The 18,517-nt window shown below is 49.5% G+C and overlaps 1 protein-coding gene across 1 annotated transcript in view; it reads right to left on the bottom strand.

Annotated features, from left to right (window-relative positions):
• Nucleotides 1-5,433: 5,433 nt before the first annotated feature.
• The window catches only part of ZBTB40 (zinc finger and BTB domain containing 40), a 78,824-nt gene continuing 65,740 nt past the window's right edge, over nt 5,434-18,517 (bottom strand). The window contains exons 10-18 of the mRNA XM_049774631.1: nt 18,260-18,428; nt 17,552-18,010; nt 16,480-16,686; nt 14,808-14,972; nt 11,830-12,044; nt 10,782-10,944; nt 9,879-9,965; nt 8,284-8,510; nt 5,434-6,393 (exon numbers count right to left, since the gene is read on the bottom strand). Coding sequence (XP_049630588.1) covers nt 6,199-6,393; nt 8,284-8,510; nt 9,879-9,965; nt 10,782-10,944; nt 11,830-12,044; nt 14,808-14,972; nt 16,480-16,686; nt 17,552-18,010; nt 18,260-18,428 — 1,887 coding nt within the window. The 3' untranslated portion in view covers nt 5,434-6,198. The remainder of the gene's footprint in view (nt 6,394-8,283; nt 8,511-9,878; nt 9,966-10,781; nt 10,945-11,829; nt 12,045-14,807; nt 14,973-16,479; nt 16,687-17,551; nt 18,011-18,259; nt 18,429-18,517) is intronic.

The raw sequence follows: 18,517 nt of genomic DNA on the forward strand, positions 1-18,517 counted from the left end.
CTTAGCCCTCACTGTATCTGTGAAGAATAAGGACATTTCCAGTATGTTAGGTCTGAAATGCATGGTTGTTTGGGGGTACTTGCTTCTCGTATACAATCTTTGACTTGTCTCCCAGATGCTGGCATGACAGCACCCAGCAGGGACCAAGAAGACCTCAGAGGCTCCAGAACTTTTGGAATCTGGAAAGACCTATGCAATCAAATCCATATGACAACTGTGTGTGTATCTTGTGTGTGCATGTGCGTATTTCTGTTTTCATAAGCTCACTACAAATTTTGCCCTTGAAGGGGTCACAGTTAAGCATGGAGGCTCTGAAGTCATCCTGTAACATTGACTCCTCCCAGGCTTGAAGCCCACCCGTGCTCTCACCTGACATCTCTCGAATGCAGGTGTGTTTGTATCATCAGCCCTAGTCCCTGGGCTCACATGAAACTGGCTGATGTGGGTCAGTTCCTGAATGGAATTAGTCTTTTCCCTCAATAGGAAAGGTGTTTGCTCTTGGGCCAGCTCCACAGGCCTCTTCCACACTCACTGCCTGTTCTTATCAGACACTTACGACAGGTCTAAGAAATGTCCCCTGGAGGGAACTGTGGGTCCCTGGACTGACCTTGTCCTAGCTTTATTTGATCAGCTGTTCCTGGCCTGTGTCGGGGGAGCTTGGCGAGAAGAAGTGGCACGACTTGGTGTTTGATCAGAGCAGCCAGGGAGCGCCAGGCAGGCCCTGCTAGGCCTGGAGCTGCTCTTGGTCTTTTGTTAATCACTCTTCAGAGGACAAAGGAAGGACGTTCTGATAGACCAGCCCACCAGGAGCTTGGGGGAACAGCTTCATAAAAGGGGTGAGTTGTTGAAGCTGGGTTCTTGTGTGGCCCCCCCTGGCCAGCACTCCTAAGCACCACTTGCCTTGTCAGGGTAGGTGTGTAGCACAGAAACATAACTTAGTGGTCTAAAATGGCCACGGATTACACTGGGCAATGGTGCACAGAAAAAAGTGTTTCCTGGAAGTGAGTCTCTCCTCTGCCCAGTCTTAGATACCTTCTTTAAGTGACCCTGGCTCTTGGGGGGTACTTCCAATGAGTGGGGAGACAAGACACTCTAAGACAAGTCCACAGATACGGCTGCTTTTCTGTTTTAACTCCAAACTAAGCCCTGAGCTTGAGCTATGAAGGGCAAGAGTAATGGAGCCAGAATATCCTTCCCTGCTTGGCTATTTCCTTTATTCTCCTGGAAGACAATCAATCACAGTGGCACCTTCCTGAGACCACCTTGAGCTGCCATACACTCAAAGGCCCTTGTCACCATCCTCCCAACTCTGGGACAGACACACTGGGTCATCATCCTGCAGCCCAGAGTTAAATCCTAGCTTGGACTGGTCTGTTCAGATACAGTCTTAGGCCACATCAGGTATCTTCTTTCTTCAGACTTTCAAAAAGAATCATAAACATACACAGATGTCATTCAGGAAGCCCTCTTCCTGCCCAGACAGGTAGTCTCCCTCACAGACAGGCAGACACTGCTAGTAGTGCAAGTAGTCCCAGGTCAGATATCCAGGCGAGTTTGCAGGCTCTGGAGCAAGCCCTCCCCACTGCAGCTCAGTGTCTCAATGGGGCCAGTCCTACCTTCTGTCTATAAGCCAGGTTCTTAGGCACTCTTTCTGCCCATTTTCCAGTTCGACTTCTTTATGCCATGCAGGCAACAGCACACTCCTCTGTACACGATCTCCTGCCTGATGGGAGCCCAATTTCAGGTGACAATGGGCTGTTGCTGACCGGGACACTCAGGATCTCAAGCTGACGCACAGCCCCAGAATCCCAAACTGCCCACTGGTATTACTCTAGGATACATCTCCAATCCAGGAAGTCAGTAAGAACCCCCTCCCCCAAGTCTGGCCCTTACCTCAGAGGTGTTTGAGTTAAGGGACCTACAGGCTATGATGTACTTGCTTCCGTACACACTGGGTTCTCTCTCTTCTTTCCTTCTGCTCTTGTGAAGATGAAGAGGCGAGGGTAGTTTGCACTGGGTTGCAATGCCCTGGAGATACTGGGGATCCCAAACATTAGCGCCACAGGGATTTTGCACTTGACCTGTGGGGAAGTGCTGGAGATCAAACTAGTGACTCATGCACACTCTCCTCAAGTCACAGCCCAGGGCCCTGCCCGGAGAGTGGTGCTGCAGAAACAAACATCCTATCTGTGCCTGCCTCTCCTGTTTCCTTGCTGGCTGCCAGCAACGTGACATTTTCAGCTGTTCACCGGGAAAGGATTCTGCTTATTTTACAGTTATCTGCTCAGCATTTCATGCTTTAGGGGCAGTGGAGATGCAAGAGATAAATGAAAAGTGGTGGGTGTTATGAGGATCCCTAAGAATTCAGAGGGAAAAGAAAAAGATGGGGAACTATAGGAATGGACAGCATCCTCAGCACCTACATGATAGGGGACTGCTGACCTGTTATTTGAGGGGCTTTGTTCCTAAGAGCTCAAATGTCAACACTAAATCCACTCAATCCAGGCTTTTAATTTGCACTCCCATTCCATGGGGGTAAACACACTCTCCTCTCATTTACAGATGGGAGCTGGAGGAAGCAGCTCAGAGCCAGCACCTTAACCAAGGTCACAGCAGGAGGCCCATGTGTCTGGGATACCAAACCCCACATTACACTTGCAAGCCAGAAGAGAGAGCTAGTCCTCTCCACCTGTGCTAACGTGACTGAAGGCATGGCAGCCCCAGAAAGCAAGCTGCTCAGTCCCAACCTGTCCCACAACTGCCCAGAACAAAGAAAATACAAACACAGATCCACACCATTACAGTCCGAGCGAAACTCAAGCAGCCCTGTAGTTCCCAAAGTCTGTTTTATTTAAAAGGGGCAGTTCATGGTGAACTCAGAGAATGGTTTGTGATCCAACATCATGGGCTGGCAAGTTGTTCTGACCAAGGATGGGGGCAGTGTGTGTGGTGGTGGTGAGGGAACCGGTCACTGCTTTGAGGGCCACCAGAGTTGCAGGTGGTGTGCATAGCTCAAAAGCGAGGGCCTCTCACACTGGCATGTACTCCTCGCTAAATTAAAGTCGCAGCCCTCCAGAGGAGCGGTTTCCCCTTAACTCCCAAGTCCAGAGAGCTCCCACATGTCTACACACTGAGGCTTGAGCTTGGGTTGTGCTTCCGTGCTTCCAGTTCAAGTATAACCAGCCCCTACCCCTGCTCCCCATGGCAGCAAAACAAGACCAATTCGCTGACTCTCCTTAAGCACTGTTCTTACCCAGCTCTTTTCCTCTTGGACTTGCCCTATCAACCCCCTTGAGGTGCTTTGGGCCCCAAACAGGGCTGAAATAACTGATCCTGTTCTGGGAGTGGGATGGAGTAAGAACTGCTGTGTTTCAGCATCTAACTTTATGCCACAATTTACTCATTCTGGGAGGCACATCCCACAGTGCTTGGAGGACCATGCAGTACCAGGGATCGAATTTGCAAAGCCTGTGCTTAGCCATCGAGCTCTCTTCAGCCCTCCACCTTAGATTCAACGAGAACACTGCCCCCATTCCATGGGTGGCTGACAGTTTCTGCCATTCCTCAGCCCATTTCAGGCACAGCCCTCCTGTGCCATCACTGTGTGAGATGCTCTATGGGCAACACCTAGTATCTAGTTCCAGGAGTATCCCTGATCTGAACGTGGGGCAGGCCCCCTATCACTCCTCCACCTTCTTTGATCAGGCTCATTTCGTGCTTCTGCCCCTGCTCTGAACTCTTCCTTGGGGATGAAGTTGATAGTTTCTGGAGTCAGCGAGGGAAAAGCACGTGTCTTCAGTGAGGATCTAATGTTCACATCACAGGTCCTGAACTGTTGTGGGTGAATGGCTTTGGGGACCGGAGACAGCTGTAAAAGCACACAGCTCTGCCTCTGTGCCACATTTGGTTCCACTTACTGATTCGAATTCTCAGTCTCCTGGGGACTAGGGTTGGGGACATACTGCTCCATAGGCTTACACGGGCATGGAGTCGGCTGGCCTCCCCTCTTTCCCATCAGCTCTGGAGGATTCCACTGAACAAATCCCAGGGTTTCCAGGAGTCCACACACCACAGGGCATTACCCACAGCAACGAGGCTGAGAACACAGCAATGACAAGGTGAGCAAGCAGTGTGGACCAAGGAGACATGGCGACCAGGACAGTGTCCTTGCAGCAGAGGCAGGGGCAAAGGATAGGAGGCCAAGCAAGCTAAGATTTTCCTGCAATCAAATCCACACTCAGGGTGGAACAGCCTGGGGGAGAAGCTGTCAGTTCAGCAGCTGACACCAGGGTCTATTCCCACCTTCCATAGCAGCCAGCCCCAGTGGTGGGAGCTGGAGAGCTGCAGGTGTGACTCCTCTGGGATGGCCAATGATTAACCCAGTATCCTGGGTTCTATTAGAAGTCCAAGGAATTCCCAGGGAAACTGTGTGGGGTTTAAAACTTAGAGCTTTATCTAGTCAGAACTTTTTGGGAGGGGGGTGGTCACATCTGGCAGTGCTCCAGGGAGCACACACCCTATGAGCCTCCTCTCAGGTTCTAGTCAGAAAACTTGAAGATGAGAGGTCTTTTCCCCTCAGGCTCTCCGCAGTTCATCTTCACTTTGTTGTGGGGCTGGAAATCTGGCCACTGCTGTGGCTCCGTGGCATGTGGGGAGTGTATATGTGGCCACCAGATTGGGCCTCAAGGTCCTGTGAACACAGGCCACTCCACTCGTTCTGTGAGTTTTGTCTGGTGCCACAGGGACATCCAGGAGTATCTGTCACCTGCAGATCCAGGACCCTCCTGGCCTGACAACTCACAGGCCCAGACAAACCATGAGATCACAAGAGCGGCCAGCCAGGACCTGTACAAGGGCTTCCCGTAGAGGCAAAGTCTTCAAGGTTTGAGCACCATCTTCTGGTCATCTTGGCTTCTGAGGCTGACATTCCTTTGAAAATCTCACTTGCTGCCTGCCAGACCCAGACAGGGATAGCTTGAGCATTCACCAATCAAGACAAGGGCATGATGGTTGGAGGAGGAGCCTGGGGGGTGGGGGGGAGGCTGGACAAGCTGGAACTTGTTGCTGTAGTAGGAAGCTGCCCAAGGGCTGGTGAGAGGACACGCTGGGCAGTGTTAAGCTCCACCTTCAGAACTTCCAGCACTGTGTGATAGCAGCAGAGGTCCTAGCCTAGATGCTAATCGCTCTGCTTATATCCAGTGATGTGACGTGTGATCAGAGAGAAGGGAATGGCCTGTGTTCAGCAAATCTGCAGTGGGGGCCGAGTGATTCAGGTGGGGACTCCCCTCAGCATGGGTCACAGCAAAGTGGGGCAGGAGCCTGCATGGGGAGCAAAGACTACACAAGCAGTATCGACCATTCAGTGTCAGGGAAAAAAAAAAGCTCATCATTCTCTCCCAGAGGCCGGCATGGAATTCATCTAATTGCACTTCATAACGGATCTCACAAACCATTCATTATGAGATGATATTTTGAGAACTGAAGATAAAAAACCTTGTGAAATCCAGACCCCAAAGGACACTGACCTGCAGGATTGCCGCAGGCTGCCTTGGACAGAGATGATGGCTCCTGACCCCCAGAATTTCCTTCTCACACACTGTACCCGGAGGATGGGCAGTGGCAGCCTCCAGGGCAGGTGGGAGTTCAGATGTGCAGCAAGATTACAGAACCAGGCCCAAGGGGCAGAGCCTGGGAAGGTCATCCCAGAAAGGCAGCGTCTGCCTGTAGTGGGATATACTGCCTCAGCTCTCCCCACAGAAACTTCCTGACAAGGTTGGGAAGCATGGACACAGGGGAGTTCTGGGTAGATGTGCTACCACCCTGAGGGGGACTGGTGACCCCAGGCAGATGGGAAAAATACAGTAAGGAAAAGGGCCACAGGCTGAAGGTAAGGGACCCTTCCTTCATGGTCCAATGGTGATTTCCTCTTTTTAAATAGTCAGAAGGTACTGGCAATTTCAGCCCTGTCAGTGGGTCACCAGCCCCCTGTGTCCCCCACTCCTCTCCCTGTGGTTTGGCCCATTTTCTGGGAATGGTCAGTGTTGCCAAGGCCACTGCAATTGGATGGAGGGAGGCGAGGAGTTAGCACCACAGACTCAGGCACTGATGACTGGGAGAAAATGCTGTCCGGATGCAGGTTCCAAGGTGCTGTCTTGCCTCCTCTCTGTATCCCCCAGATTCTGCCAGCTGCACAGTGGCTCACTTGGCCTCCCCGCAAATCAGGGTCACAGTACCGTCCAGCAGTTCCTCCACAGTCACAGCCACCAGCTCAGAGCTGCTCTGGGGTGTCTGTGAGTCTGGCAAGGTGACAAACACCTGCGAGCCAGCCAGCTGGGTCTCCTCCAGCGTGATCACCTGCTCTGTGGGGGCCGCTGGCTCTGGACTCTGGATCACCTGAAAGGGAAAGAGGGTGAGGCCGTGGGGCAGTGCACACAACACGTCCTCAGGAGTTCCACAGCTTCTGTCTTGGGCCGTAATGATGATCTTTATGTTTTACCTGAGGAGAGCAATTACATGGGCCTAATGGGAAGAGGCAAGTCTAACACTGCAGCGATGCAAAAGAGAAGGCAGGCAAACAATTTAAATAACTCTGTGCGCTAAATTGCTATCATTGAGCTCAGCGCGCTGTCTGGGGCACCCAGACTCTGTGATTACACACCGGAGAATGCCAGCTCCGTTTCTCACACTGGGGTTTCCTGTCGCCGAGATGACACTCTGGAGCCAAGTGCCATGTGAAAGAAATGCTACTGAGGGTGGCAAGTCTCATGTTTGACACAGAGAACAGGAGCCATTTACCCAAAGCCTGTGCCTGACCAAGATGGTGCCTCGGCACCTCCATCAAGCTGAGTCCTCAGGCATCTATGTGAGCACATGTGATTAGCTGAGGGGGAAGACTGGATGGGTGGTCTGTGACTTTTGTTTGTTTTATTTTTGGTCCATATCCGACAGGGCTTACTACAGGCTCAGAAATCACTCCTGGTAATGCTCTGGAGACCATATAGGGTGCCTGAGATTGAACCCAGGGCAGCTTCATGCATGCTGCAGTGTGATCTATGTGCTGTAATATCCCTGGCCCTCCAAAGTGACTTCTGTCAGAATATTTCTTTAGCTTGCCAAGTTAGTACCCAATTTTTTTTTTCCTTTTCTGGGGGAGTGGTGCACACCTAGAAATAATCAAGGCTAACTCCTGGCTCTGTGCTTAGGAATCATTCCTGGTGAGCTTGGGAGGTCATATGGGATGCCAGGGACTGAACTCAGGTCAGCTGCATGCAAGGCTAATAATGTAAGGCTATATGTTGTACCATCTCTCCAGTCCCTCTACCTGTTTCTTGTCCCCACAGGCCACATGCCTGCCCCTCAGGTTTAAAATGTCCTGCTCACCACGTGGGCAGAGGGGAAAAGTCGAGTGGGACGAAGAGACGCCAAGACAGCAGGTCCAAACTGTTTCTCTTCCCTTCCCTTTCAGCAATGAAAACTTATTTACTGTGTTACCAAAAATTCTGATATAGAATATAAGAAAAGGGTTGCTCTGGCAAAGGTAATAGCTAGGGTTTGAAATGCTGTTTTTCTTGACTGCATTGTGGGACTGGACAAAGAGGCAAGTCCTCTTCAGCTCTGGTCACAGTTACGGCTAATGAAAGAACTGAGAGAAAGTGGCAAGGTCTGCCAAGAGGTCCAGGAACAGAGAGGGCAGAAGCTGACAGTCTTGGCACATCAGAAGCAGTAGTTTTTTTCTCTGGCCAAGGAGAAAAGCCACCACACTCATCCAGAAGTGCTGGCAGGTACCCAGGCAGGTGAGCTCAGCCTAGGGTGCTTCACCCTTCTTCTTTCCTGCAGCCCTGCTACCTCCCACAGTGCTTCCTGGAGAGGGCGAATGTGTGAGGTTTGTAGAGAAACCAAAGGCAGTCCACTTTGGGAATTCTTTTCTTGGGGGTGTAGGGAGTGTCAGGCTATATCTAGCTATGATCAGGGGCTACTCCTGACTCATGTTCCAGGAAGCCTGCATGAACAGGTTGGGCCTCCCACAAGCATATCATGAACTCAGAGTACTATCCCATCCCCCTGGCCCACTTTCAGAAATTCTCTCCTCCAGGTTTCTGCCAAGACTCATATTTTCTGTTCTCGTGAGTACGGGCCCAAGGAAGAGGTGCTCCCATGAGGCCCCTTATCAGGATGGGCTCATGAGACCAGTGAGTCCCCCAGAGAGAAAGGCAGGCTGTGTGACAGCACCTCTCCAGAGGACACTGTCTCCCCGCCGTCTTCCTCCCATGGCTCCAGCATTACCTGCACCATCTGGGAGGTGGTGGCTGGAGTCTCCATGCTGGTGGCCCTTGGGTGCTCGGAGTCCAGGTGGCTGTGCAGCTGGGCCTGAGAGGTGAAGAGCTCCCCACAGAGCTCGCAGGGGAAGGTATTTTCAGACTGCTTGAAGTGCTCTGTAGTCACATGGTGCTGCAGTGCCCCAGGGAAGCGAAATGTGGCTGAACAGTACAGGCAGCGGAAAGGCTGAGACCCTGCAGGGGACATGGGAGGGCGAGGCTGGTGGTAGGCAGTGTGGTCTGAGAGGGGGCACCTTTAGAAAAATCATACGAAGTTACTCCGCCCCCCAAAGACTTAGAGCTGGAGGTGGGACTCACGGGCAAACACATACTTAGCATGCATGAGGCCTGGGTTCCATGCCCAGTGCTGAAAAAGGATAAAGGGAAGCATCTCACAAGCAAGGCCCTGAAGCCACAGCTTAGTAAGTATCAGCATTAGGCTATTCTGTGCTGCCAAGTCCATCCTCTGTTCCCCATAAAGGGGTGGACATTAGTGCTATTCTACCCAGTACTGAGAAACTCATGCCCCCACAACTCAGAAATAGGGCTATGAACGCTAAGGCTGCCATGGCCAGGGGCAGTAGTGTAAGATGAAGGTGCAGGACTGGGTAGACGTGACTTCTGAGAGGGCAAGTAACTGTTTTAACTTCCAGGCTCCAAGAACTGGCAGGATATTCCCAAAGCAGACTTTGGATTCTTTGTTTGTTTGTTTGTTTGTTTGTTTTGTTTTTGGGTACACCTGACAGTGCTCAGGGGTTACTCCTGGCTCTATGCCAGGGGTCTCAAACTCAATTTACCTGGGGGCCGTAGGAGGCAAAGTCAGGGTGATCCTTGAGTGCAAAGTCAGTAGTAAGCCTTGAACATTGGGGGGTATGACCCAAACAACTAAAATAAAACAAAACAAAAAAAGATTCCTCTAGGGCAGGCCCACAAAATGTTGTACGGAGGGCCATACATTCAGAAATTGCTCCTGGCAGGCTCAGGGGACCATATGGGATGCTGGGATTTGAACCACCAACCTTCTGCATGCGAGGCAAACGTTTACCTCTATGCTATCTCTCTGGCCCCAGACTTTGGATTCTTAGGTTAGAGAGAATCAGGCTACTGTTCTCCCTGTGTGGCTTTTGGCCATTGTTCAACTCCAGGGCTGCAAAACACGTGGGAGAAAAGGCATGGACAGGTCTGAGAAGCCAGATCCTAAACCTAATCCATTTATTTATGTTTTCCTTTTTTATGTAAGGACACAGGAGAGCATAAAAATCTATGTCAAATCAAGACCAGCGCCACACTTAGAATAACCTATAAATTCTAAATGATAGGAAGGCAGGGTTTAATTGCCAGCAGTTTTTCTTTTTTTTAATGGCTCATTAAAAATGTGCTTTGAATTGGAGCCACTTTAGATTTGAAGTAACTACAAGGGGGTGGCCTGTTGTACTCAGCCTTAACAGATCTAGTTCTCAGGCAGCCTACAAGGGGTCACCTTAACTGTCCCTATCCCTTACATGGGAAAGCAAAGGTACAAGTCATTTCACCTGGGTGGTGCAGTATGAAAAGGTCACTGACCTGAGTGCTGGCACTTGATGTGGACCTGGAGCAGTGCTGGTGTAGGGAAGAGCTCCTTGCAGTGATCACATTCATGGAACTTCAGGTCTGCAAAGCACACAGGGAAGCAGGGTAAGGAGAGGAGGGAAAAAGGACAGTGTGATGATGGTTGATACTCAATGAGATTGACAGAACCTAAGGCCTAGAACCTTCTGCCTCTGATACATTCATTCAAGCTGGTGAAAAGGGGCCCCTGGCCTGGCTCCGAGTGCCTAGATGTATGCAGAGGTAGTGTGAGATTGGAGTGAGAAAACCCCCAGGCTTGTCAGAAAGCCTGTCCTCAGGAAATGCTTGGTCAGCTCCCTAGTGAGAGTCACTACCTGCACAATCATCTGAACGAAAAGAGAGGACTGCTCCTTTTATCTTTCCTGATTATTTGAGGGGAGAGGGGTCCACACCCAGAAATACTCAAGGGTTACTCTTGGCTCTGCACTCAGGAATCATTCCTGGCAGGCTTAGGGAACCATATGGAATGCTGGGGATTGAACCTGGTCAGTGGGGTACAAGGCAAGAGCCCCACAAACTACTATTCCTCTGATTCTGGACTACTCCTTTTCTGAAGGAGAGAAGCTCCCACCCACTGAGGTCACAAGGCTGTCAGAATGTCAGTGCAGAGCCCCTCACTCCTCCAATCTCCAGCTGTCTGTGGGCCAGGACAGAGCACTACCTAGGAGCTGAGAAGTGCAGGTACTGTTCTGGGTCTCCACACTTGAGACTCTCAGGGTCCCCAGTCCTGCTGAGAAGGGACAGGAACAGCATCCTCCAGGTGCCAGCCTCAACCTGGCAGGCAGGAAGTAGGCTTTCGTAGACAGACATGGGCTGCTATGTCACCAACCTCCCTGCCAGGCGGCACCCCAAGATCACCTGCATGCTCAGCTTTGATGTGCTTCTTGTGCTCAATGGTGTTGGAGAAGGTTTTGTCACAGGAGCTGCACTGGAGTGAGGAGAACTTGGAGGATCGATGGTTCTGAGCAGCAAACACATCAGGGTGGTGGGTCCGATTGTGATACCATAAACCAGACAATTGCTGCAAGGGATTGGGTACACGTTAGGTCTCAGGATCTTCTGACAAGGTAGAGAATTCTCAAGGCCCTCATGACAGAAATAAATGTTCTTGGGAAAGTTGATGGGTCCGGTATCATCATAAGTGTTGACAGGGAGGGAGGCTGCTAAAGGAACAAGGTCCCTGTGTACTGCAAACTGATACACCTGAGCAGCAAGAGTGTGTGTGTGTGTGAGAGAGAGAGAGAGAGTGTGTGTGTGTGTGTGTGTTTGTGTGTGTATGTGTAAAAGATACGTATCTAGTCTATTGGGCTATAAACAACAGAACTAGAAAGTTCATAGCTTTCTGTTTACTCCTTTAGAGCACAACAGAGAAGTCCATGCATGCAATTCCAGGAGCAAGTGTCTCTGCCTTCCTGGTACAGAGCACCCCAGGAAACTTCAACAATCCCCAGGTTTTCCAGAGTCTGAACTGCAGCTCTGGGATCCTAATGTCACTATGCTGGGCTTGGCCTAAATGCAGCACTTGGGTGTCTGCCGAGATGACACTGTCATCTGAATATCTTGCTGTGTGGCCACATCTTGTGGCTGTCAGCAAGAAACAGGCTTCTTTCTATGGTTTCTGAGTGGCTCATACTGTGGCTGCCTTTTCATTCTACCCAGAACTCTACTTTAATGATATACTAAATTTTAAGGTGATAACAGCAGAGGCCTGCCTTGGGAGTTCACACACACACTGGACAGTTCCAGTACCCCAGGATACGCCCCTCCAGAACCATCACATCAATCATCATAAGTTGGCGACTTTCATGAGAACCATGAATCCTGGTCAGAGTCAGAGGTGCTCTGAGAGCCACAATCATCAAGGAGGCCCAAGGCGCATGGCTGGGGTGGAAGGAAGGTGGCTCACCTGGTAGGCCTTGTTACAGATCCCACAGCTGAAGGGCTTCCCCCCGACATGGGTGACCATGTGTCTCTCCAGCATGGAGGGAGCACTGAAGATCTTCCCGCATGTGGGGCAGGGGTGATACTCCTTGGAGTGCACCTCATGGATGTGTTTGCGGTGGTCCTGCAGTGTGGGGAAGCTCATCCTGCACTTCTTACAGTCATAGGGGTCTTCTATGTCTGGTCCCATGAGAAGGGCAGAGGGAAGAGAGCAGAAGTGTCAGAGGGTGACATGAGAGTAGCCAGATGCAAGTTTCCAAGTGAGATAGTTAACCCAGACTGCAGGGTCTCAGACTCCATGGATGGGAGGCCTATGCCATCTCATCAGACTTCACCGACTGTACCACTTCTATAGCACCTTGGAATGTATCCCCACACTCACTTTATGTCCCCTAATTCCACTTCCTGCTTCCCAGGGCGTCCACCCAGAAGTTGGATTACTGATCCCACCCTAATTAACATTCATACGCCACATGGTGATGGGATTATTGGATTATTTCCCCCTCCTCCCCAACATATACACACTTGGTATTCCTCTCACACCCTAGTGTGTGGCCTGGTTCTTGTCAGTAAGACCACTGAGGAAGGCAAGCACTCATTCTTTGGTCTTCCTCCACTAGGCTGCTTTCCTTCTTAGGAACAGAGAGCTTGTGTGGTGTGATTCCTTGCTTGAGTGCTATATTTCCTGAACAAGTTCTTGTACTTTTTTACTGTGTGGATTATTTCCTGTATCAACGCTTGCTTCCAGTCCCAAGTCTCACCAGATCCTTGTTTCGGAGCCTTGGGCTCTGCTTATAGATGGCACCTGAACAGGGACATCCAGCTCTCGGCAGGATTGAGAAAAGAAATGCTTGGTTGAACCCCAGGTTAGACTCTGAAGTAAGAAAAACAGGGTTTTTTGGTTGTTTTTGGGCCACACCTGGCAGTGCTCAGGGGTGATTCCTGGTTCCCATGCTCAGAATTATCCCTGGCAGGCTTGGGTGCTCATATGAGATGCCAGGGATTGAACCTGGATCCATCCCAGGTCGCCATGTGCAAGGCAAACCCCTACTACTGTGCTATCTCTCCAGCCCCTTTCTAAAAATTTTTTTTAACTTTATTTATTGATTGATTGGTTTCTAGGCCACATCTGGCATCGCTCAGAGGTTACTCCTGGCTCTGCGCTCAGAAATTGCTCTTGGCAGGCTCAGGTGACCATATGGGATGCTGGGAATAGAACCAGGTTCCACTGGATTGGTAGCAAGCAAGGCAAATGGCCTACAGCTATGCTATCTCTCCAGCCCCGGCCCCTGAAAATTTTTGTTGTTGTTTTTGGGCCACACTAGGCAATGCTCAGAGTGCTCTGCACTCAGGAGACCATATGGGTGCTGGGATCAAACCTGGGTCAGACAAGGGCAAGGTAAATAGCCTTCCTGCTATACTATTACTCTAGTTCCAGTAAGAACATTCAACAAACACATCCTGGCCAACACATTCTAAATGCCTTACAAATATAAGCTCATGAAACCTTCCAAGAACCCTGTAACTAGCTCCCCATGCTCAATCCTGTTTTACAGGTCAGGAAAACCTAGTTTTCCAGCATCCGATGGCACAGGTGGGTAATGAGTAAAAGAGGGCCACAAGCCCAGCTAGAATCCTAAGGCCAGGCTCTGAGCAACATGCTTAATTGGACATGCCAACTCTTCAGTGAGGCCTCAAAAATAAGAACAAACACTGATCATGAATACATTTGCCATCCCTGTGGTAGGAAGCTTCAGTCTTCCTCTCAAAGCAAAATATTTTAATAATAAAATCCTTTGCCCAGAAGAAAGGCCTAGCTAACATGCCAGTCTTCTGTGTGCAGTGATTCCGATTAATTCCAGAATTCTGACACGAAGCAGTTCTTGGTATCATTAACTGGTTTCCCTGTGGACATGAGCTTCCAAAATCTCAGTTTTACATTGTCATTTAAGACTCAAACTTTGAAGCCACTATCTGTGAGCAATGATATGGCCATATGAAACAGGCAAGGAACAGTCAATTCAAGTGGGGCCTGTTGCTACTGAAGCCATATCTCAGACATGCAAGAGCTCCATTCTAGTTTTCCCCTTTCCTGACTCCCATATGCTGTCACTGGGAGAAGGAGACTAAAAGCAGAATATCACTTAAATATGATAGAGGGAGGGAGCTGGAGAGATAGGATGATCACATGGGAGTGATCATTTCTCTAGAATAAGAAAGGAGCATGAGAGACATAGAAGGGCAATGGAATCTCTTTAAGGTCAACAAATAGTAGGGCCAAGTCCAGCCCAAGCATAATCCTCTGTGGTGGTGCTGAACACAGTCCTGCTCAATAAGAGCAGTCAAAGGCACCATGTGGCAGCCAACCAGACATCTCCTGGGCAATCTTCTGAAGGTGTAATGAGGAGCACACTTTTTTATGTGCACGTTTGTATCCATTCTGGAAGAGGAGAATGGAGGGGACAAACACTACAGAATGTGTGACTACAAAAACATTTGCAAGGGGATGTGGAGTGGAAGGTTGTGAGGGGAGTGTGGCTTACAGTAATTCAGAAAGGGTCCATGCGCTCTTACTGGGGAAAGGCAGGTATGACTACAAAATGAGAGAAGGGGGACAGAGTGAGAGTAGGAAAGATTTGTTCAGTGGATTAAAGGGAATATCTTAGAGCCTATATCCTATAGAATTTTTCTCCTTTAGCATAACTTGCCTGTATAGGACAAAATTATAGGGCTAAAAGAAAACTACTAAAAAGAAGAAGGACAAGGAAATAGAGACACAGGTATCAGGATATCATGCAGCTGTTAAAATAGAATTCTTCTGGAAACAAAACCAAGGGACTCGGTATTGTCAGAGAAAGGAGGAGGAAAAGGGTTGCTCTGGTGGTGGACAGTGTCTGTGATGACTGTTACCCAGTACCTGACTTCCATGATCTCAGTACCTACTGTGAAAGGTATGCAGATGGATGGAGAGGCCGTTGGCTTGCCGGAAGCCCTTGCCACAGTCCCTGCAGACATAGGGCTTGTCCCCAGTGTGTGTCCTCACGTGACGGGACAGCTCAATGGACTGGGCAAATACAGCATCGCAGTACTGGCATGCGTACATCTTCCCTGGAAACAGCCACCACAAGGACGTAAGAAGGGAAACCAATGGGGAGAAAGCAATTAAATGACAGCTAGTCTGTGAGATTGGGTGGGAGATGGGAGCCATCCTCTCTGACGGCTCCTCACAAACACAGCTGGTCACACACAGTGGATGTCAGCATGATATCCCCCTCCTGATCACCCTGGATTACACATCTGCTAACCAGATCACCACAGGTACACTAGTGCTTCTGGTAACGGGTTTCCTGGCCCCCAGAAGCAAAGTCTGCACAGTGCAAATAAAGCTGTGTCTATAAGCAGGAGGCCAAGATTGAGCAGATAATGGAAGTCTCTTCATAGCACCTCACTAAGAAGCAACTATAGATGGTATGTCCCTTCTGTTCTCATGGACATAAGGAGGATCCACTGGCCATACTGCAGGATGCTGGGAAGGACAGGGAGGGTGAAGGTCTGGAAGCATAGAGCCTTGAGGACATACCCGGCTGTCCCCAAGTTCCCTAAGGAATGATCAGCCTGGGCAGCTCAATGGTGCTCAGCACAGTGCAATGTGGATCCAGAGTAGGGTTTTGAGCACAGAATTGCTTCAACAGAGTTGGTTTATTTATTTTATTTTAATTTTTTTTGGGTTTTTTGGTTATACTCAGTAATGTTCAGGGGTTACTCTAACTCAGTGCTCAGAAATTAATCCTGGCAATTTGTATGCAAGGAGACATTATGGGATGCCAGGGATCAAATGCGGGTTAGCTACATGCAAAGCAAATGCCCTACCCCCTGTACTATTGCTCAAGCCCCCCAGCTGACTTTCTAAAAGAAACAATATAGTCCTGTGCTGCCATGAGAACATGGAACAGGGGGGGAGGGAGAACAGTAAGGAGAATCCAACAGCAATTCACATGAAATCTGGGAGTGTTATTATAGATGACTCCCAAAATAAGACAGTGTTTTACCATTTTGGGGGAGTCATCTATAACAGTGAGATCTGCACTGACACCCTCCTCTGCTCCAGGTCTGTCTTACAAACAGCAGTCCATGAAGTAATTGAGTTCAGGTGGTCACCCAGCAAGCACCTGCCAAATCTCAGCAGGTTCTTCACAATCATTTTGGTCACATCTAGCAGTGCTTAGGGGACCATACAGGGTACCAGGAATTGAACCTGGGTTGGCAGCATGCAAGGCAAGTGCATTACCTACATATGTGGTCTCTCTGATGCCTCTTCTCATTTTTGAACCAAAGTCCAAGGACTGCCTGGCTTTATGTAACTTCTACAGAGATGAGGTCATGACACGGAGCTCCCCAGCTCTCCTCAGAAACTCTCATCCTGAGCCTGTCTCTTGCCATGCATGTACATTGTACACAATCCAGATCATTGGTGTGCTCTGATGGTCTGAATTTTGTTTTTCTTTTCATCAATCATAAACCTCTCTATCGATATCAAACTGTATACTATAGGTGTTTGACTGCAGCTGGAACAGGGAAAGCATGTGGGGGAGAATGCCCTCTTAATATATCCTACCTTCTGAGTGCTTTTTCTTTGTGTGGTAGGCCAGAGCTGAGGCCTGGGTGAAGGTCATGAGGCAGTGCTTGCACATGAACGGACGGTCCCCAGTGTGAAGGCGAAGGTGGTTCTTCAGAGTTGAGTTGGCTGCAAACTTGGCACCACACTCTTCACAGGAGAAAGGCTTCTCATCAAAGTGTTCTGTCAGTTTATGATACTGCATGCCTGGGGAGCATGCCCAGAGGGAGGGGGAGAGAGAGAGATGAAGAGAAGGAGAGAAAGAGAGGAGAGAAAGGAGAGAGGAGAAAGGAGAGAAAAGAAGAGTAAAAAAGAGAAATGAGAGGAGAGAGAGAATGCTATCAACATCATGGATCCTAATGAGGGCTCTGACTCAAGTTAGGCCTCTACAGGCAGCACAGTGAGAACCAAATGAACCAGGCCACGCACACTTGGACCTCTGAGAGCCATGTCACTCATCAGCCCACTGTCCTGTGCTCCTAAAGTTCCTTTGGCCCATTCCTGGTTGGATCAAGCATAAAGCATCCTGGGACTATCTTTCTCTCTTCTCTCTCAACTAGAACCTAGTCACCCAGAAATTAAAAAAAATAAAAGACAATTCACCCTTGTGTTCCCTCAGGCTTGGATGACACTTGGGACAAGAGTAAACAATTCTGATTATATACACCTCCTTGTTTTCTGGGGCTCCTGTTTATTATCAAGAAACAAGTAATATATGGAAATGCAGACTCAGGTGCTCAGCAGCTGGCTACGATTATGAGTAACAGCCATAGTCCACTGAGTATGGACATCACCATGCTAGGGGTTCAGCTCTGTCATCTTAAATCTTCGTAACAAGCCCAAAAAATCAAAAAGTCTCAGGGTACCTACTTAACAGAAGAGGAAATGAAAGCTCAGCGAGATGGTTCCAAAACTCATACTCTTTCCAGACACTACGCTGCCTCTTTCGGAATCAGCTGCCTTTTCTAAGCCTGTTCCCACCATTCCCATAGACTGTGGAGGCAAGGCCTACTGGAATCCAACCCACAGCCCCAGAGCAACCCTTTGAACCATGGAGCCTTCTGGGACACACCTGAGGCATGAGCGAACTCCCTTCCACAGAGGTCACAGGTCACAGGAAGTCTCTTCTTCTTCTTCTTGGGAGCCCCAGGCTCACCCCCTATACTGTGGGCCTCCAGCTGATGCTTCTCCAGCTCTTTTTTCGACTCCTTGGTCTCATTGCACTCCTTACACTGGATCTGCTTGCTCTTGGCCACCCGGCAGCGCTTCATGTGAACCTTGAGGCGGCAGTAGAAATGGAAGCTTTTGTCACAGGCCTTGCAGATGAAGCTCTTCTTGGCAGAGTCTGGGGAGGCAGAAGTGTCTTTGTCTTGTCCTGGCAAGGAACCAGGCTCCGCCTGGTCATTCTGGTTCCCAGCTTGGCATGCTACGTCAGTGAGCTCAGCTGCCTTTTCATCCACATTGTTGGCTTCAGGATGAAATTTAGTCCTCACCTTCCACCGCTCCTCCCCAATCTCCTGAGTAAGGAAACCTGCACCGGAGAAAAATTGCATGGTGCCACTTGATTTTCTAACATTTCGTCTCAAATGTTAAGGCCGGAAATTACTCAAGGCCCTCATAAAACTCAGTAGTAATATCTCCACCATCTTTACTTTTCTTAAACATAATTAGCGTTATTTTATACAGATATTTCTGACTTTTCCAGGCACCAGGAACATGCAGAATGCAGCAGGAAACAACAATGCGGGGTCCTGCCTGGAACCCCCACCTCCCTTCTTACCAGCAGATGCTAATTCCTGCATGACAGGCTGCAGGTCTGGGACAGATGTGTGGGTGACGCACAGGAGGTGACATATTTCAATGGCCGAGATGGATTTCTCTGTGGCTTTGCTCAGCACCGCTTTCAGGGAAACTTCAGGGCTGACTGTCTCCAAGGAAATGCTCAGAATCTAAATGAACCCAGGAGACAAAGGTTGGCAGTTCCTATCAACAGATTTTTTTTCTCCATGGTTTTCAACTTAAAAATGAAAAAAGCTAA

The sequence above is a fragment of the Suncus etruscus genome, chromosome 6 (genome assembly GCF_024139225.1).
Source record: "Suncus etruscus isolate mSunEtr1 chromosome 6, mSunEtr1.pri.cur, whole genome shotgun sequence".
NCBI classification, from domain to species: Eukaryota; Metazoa; Chordata; class Mammalia; order Eulipotyphla; family Soricidae; genus Suncus; species Suncus etruscus.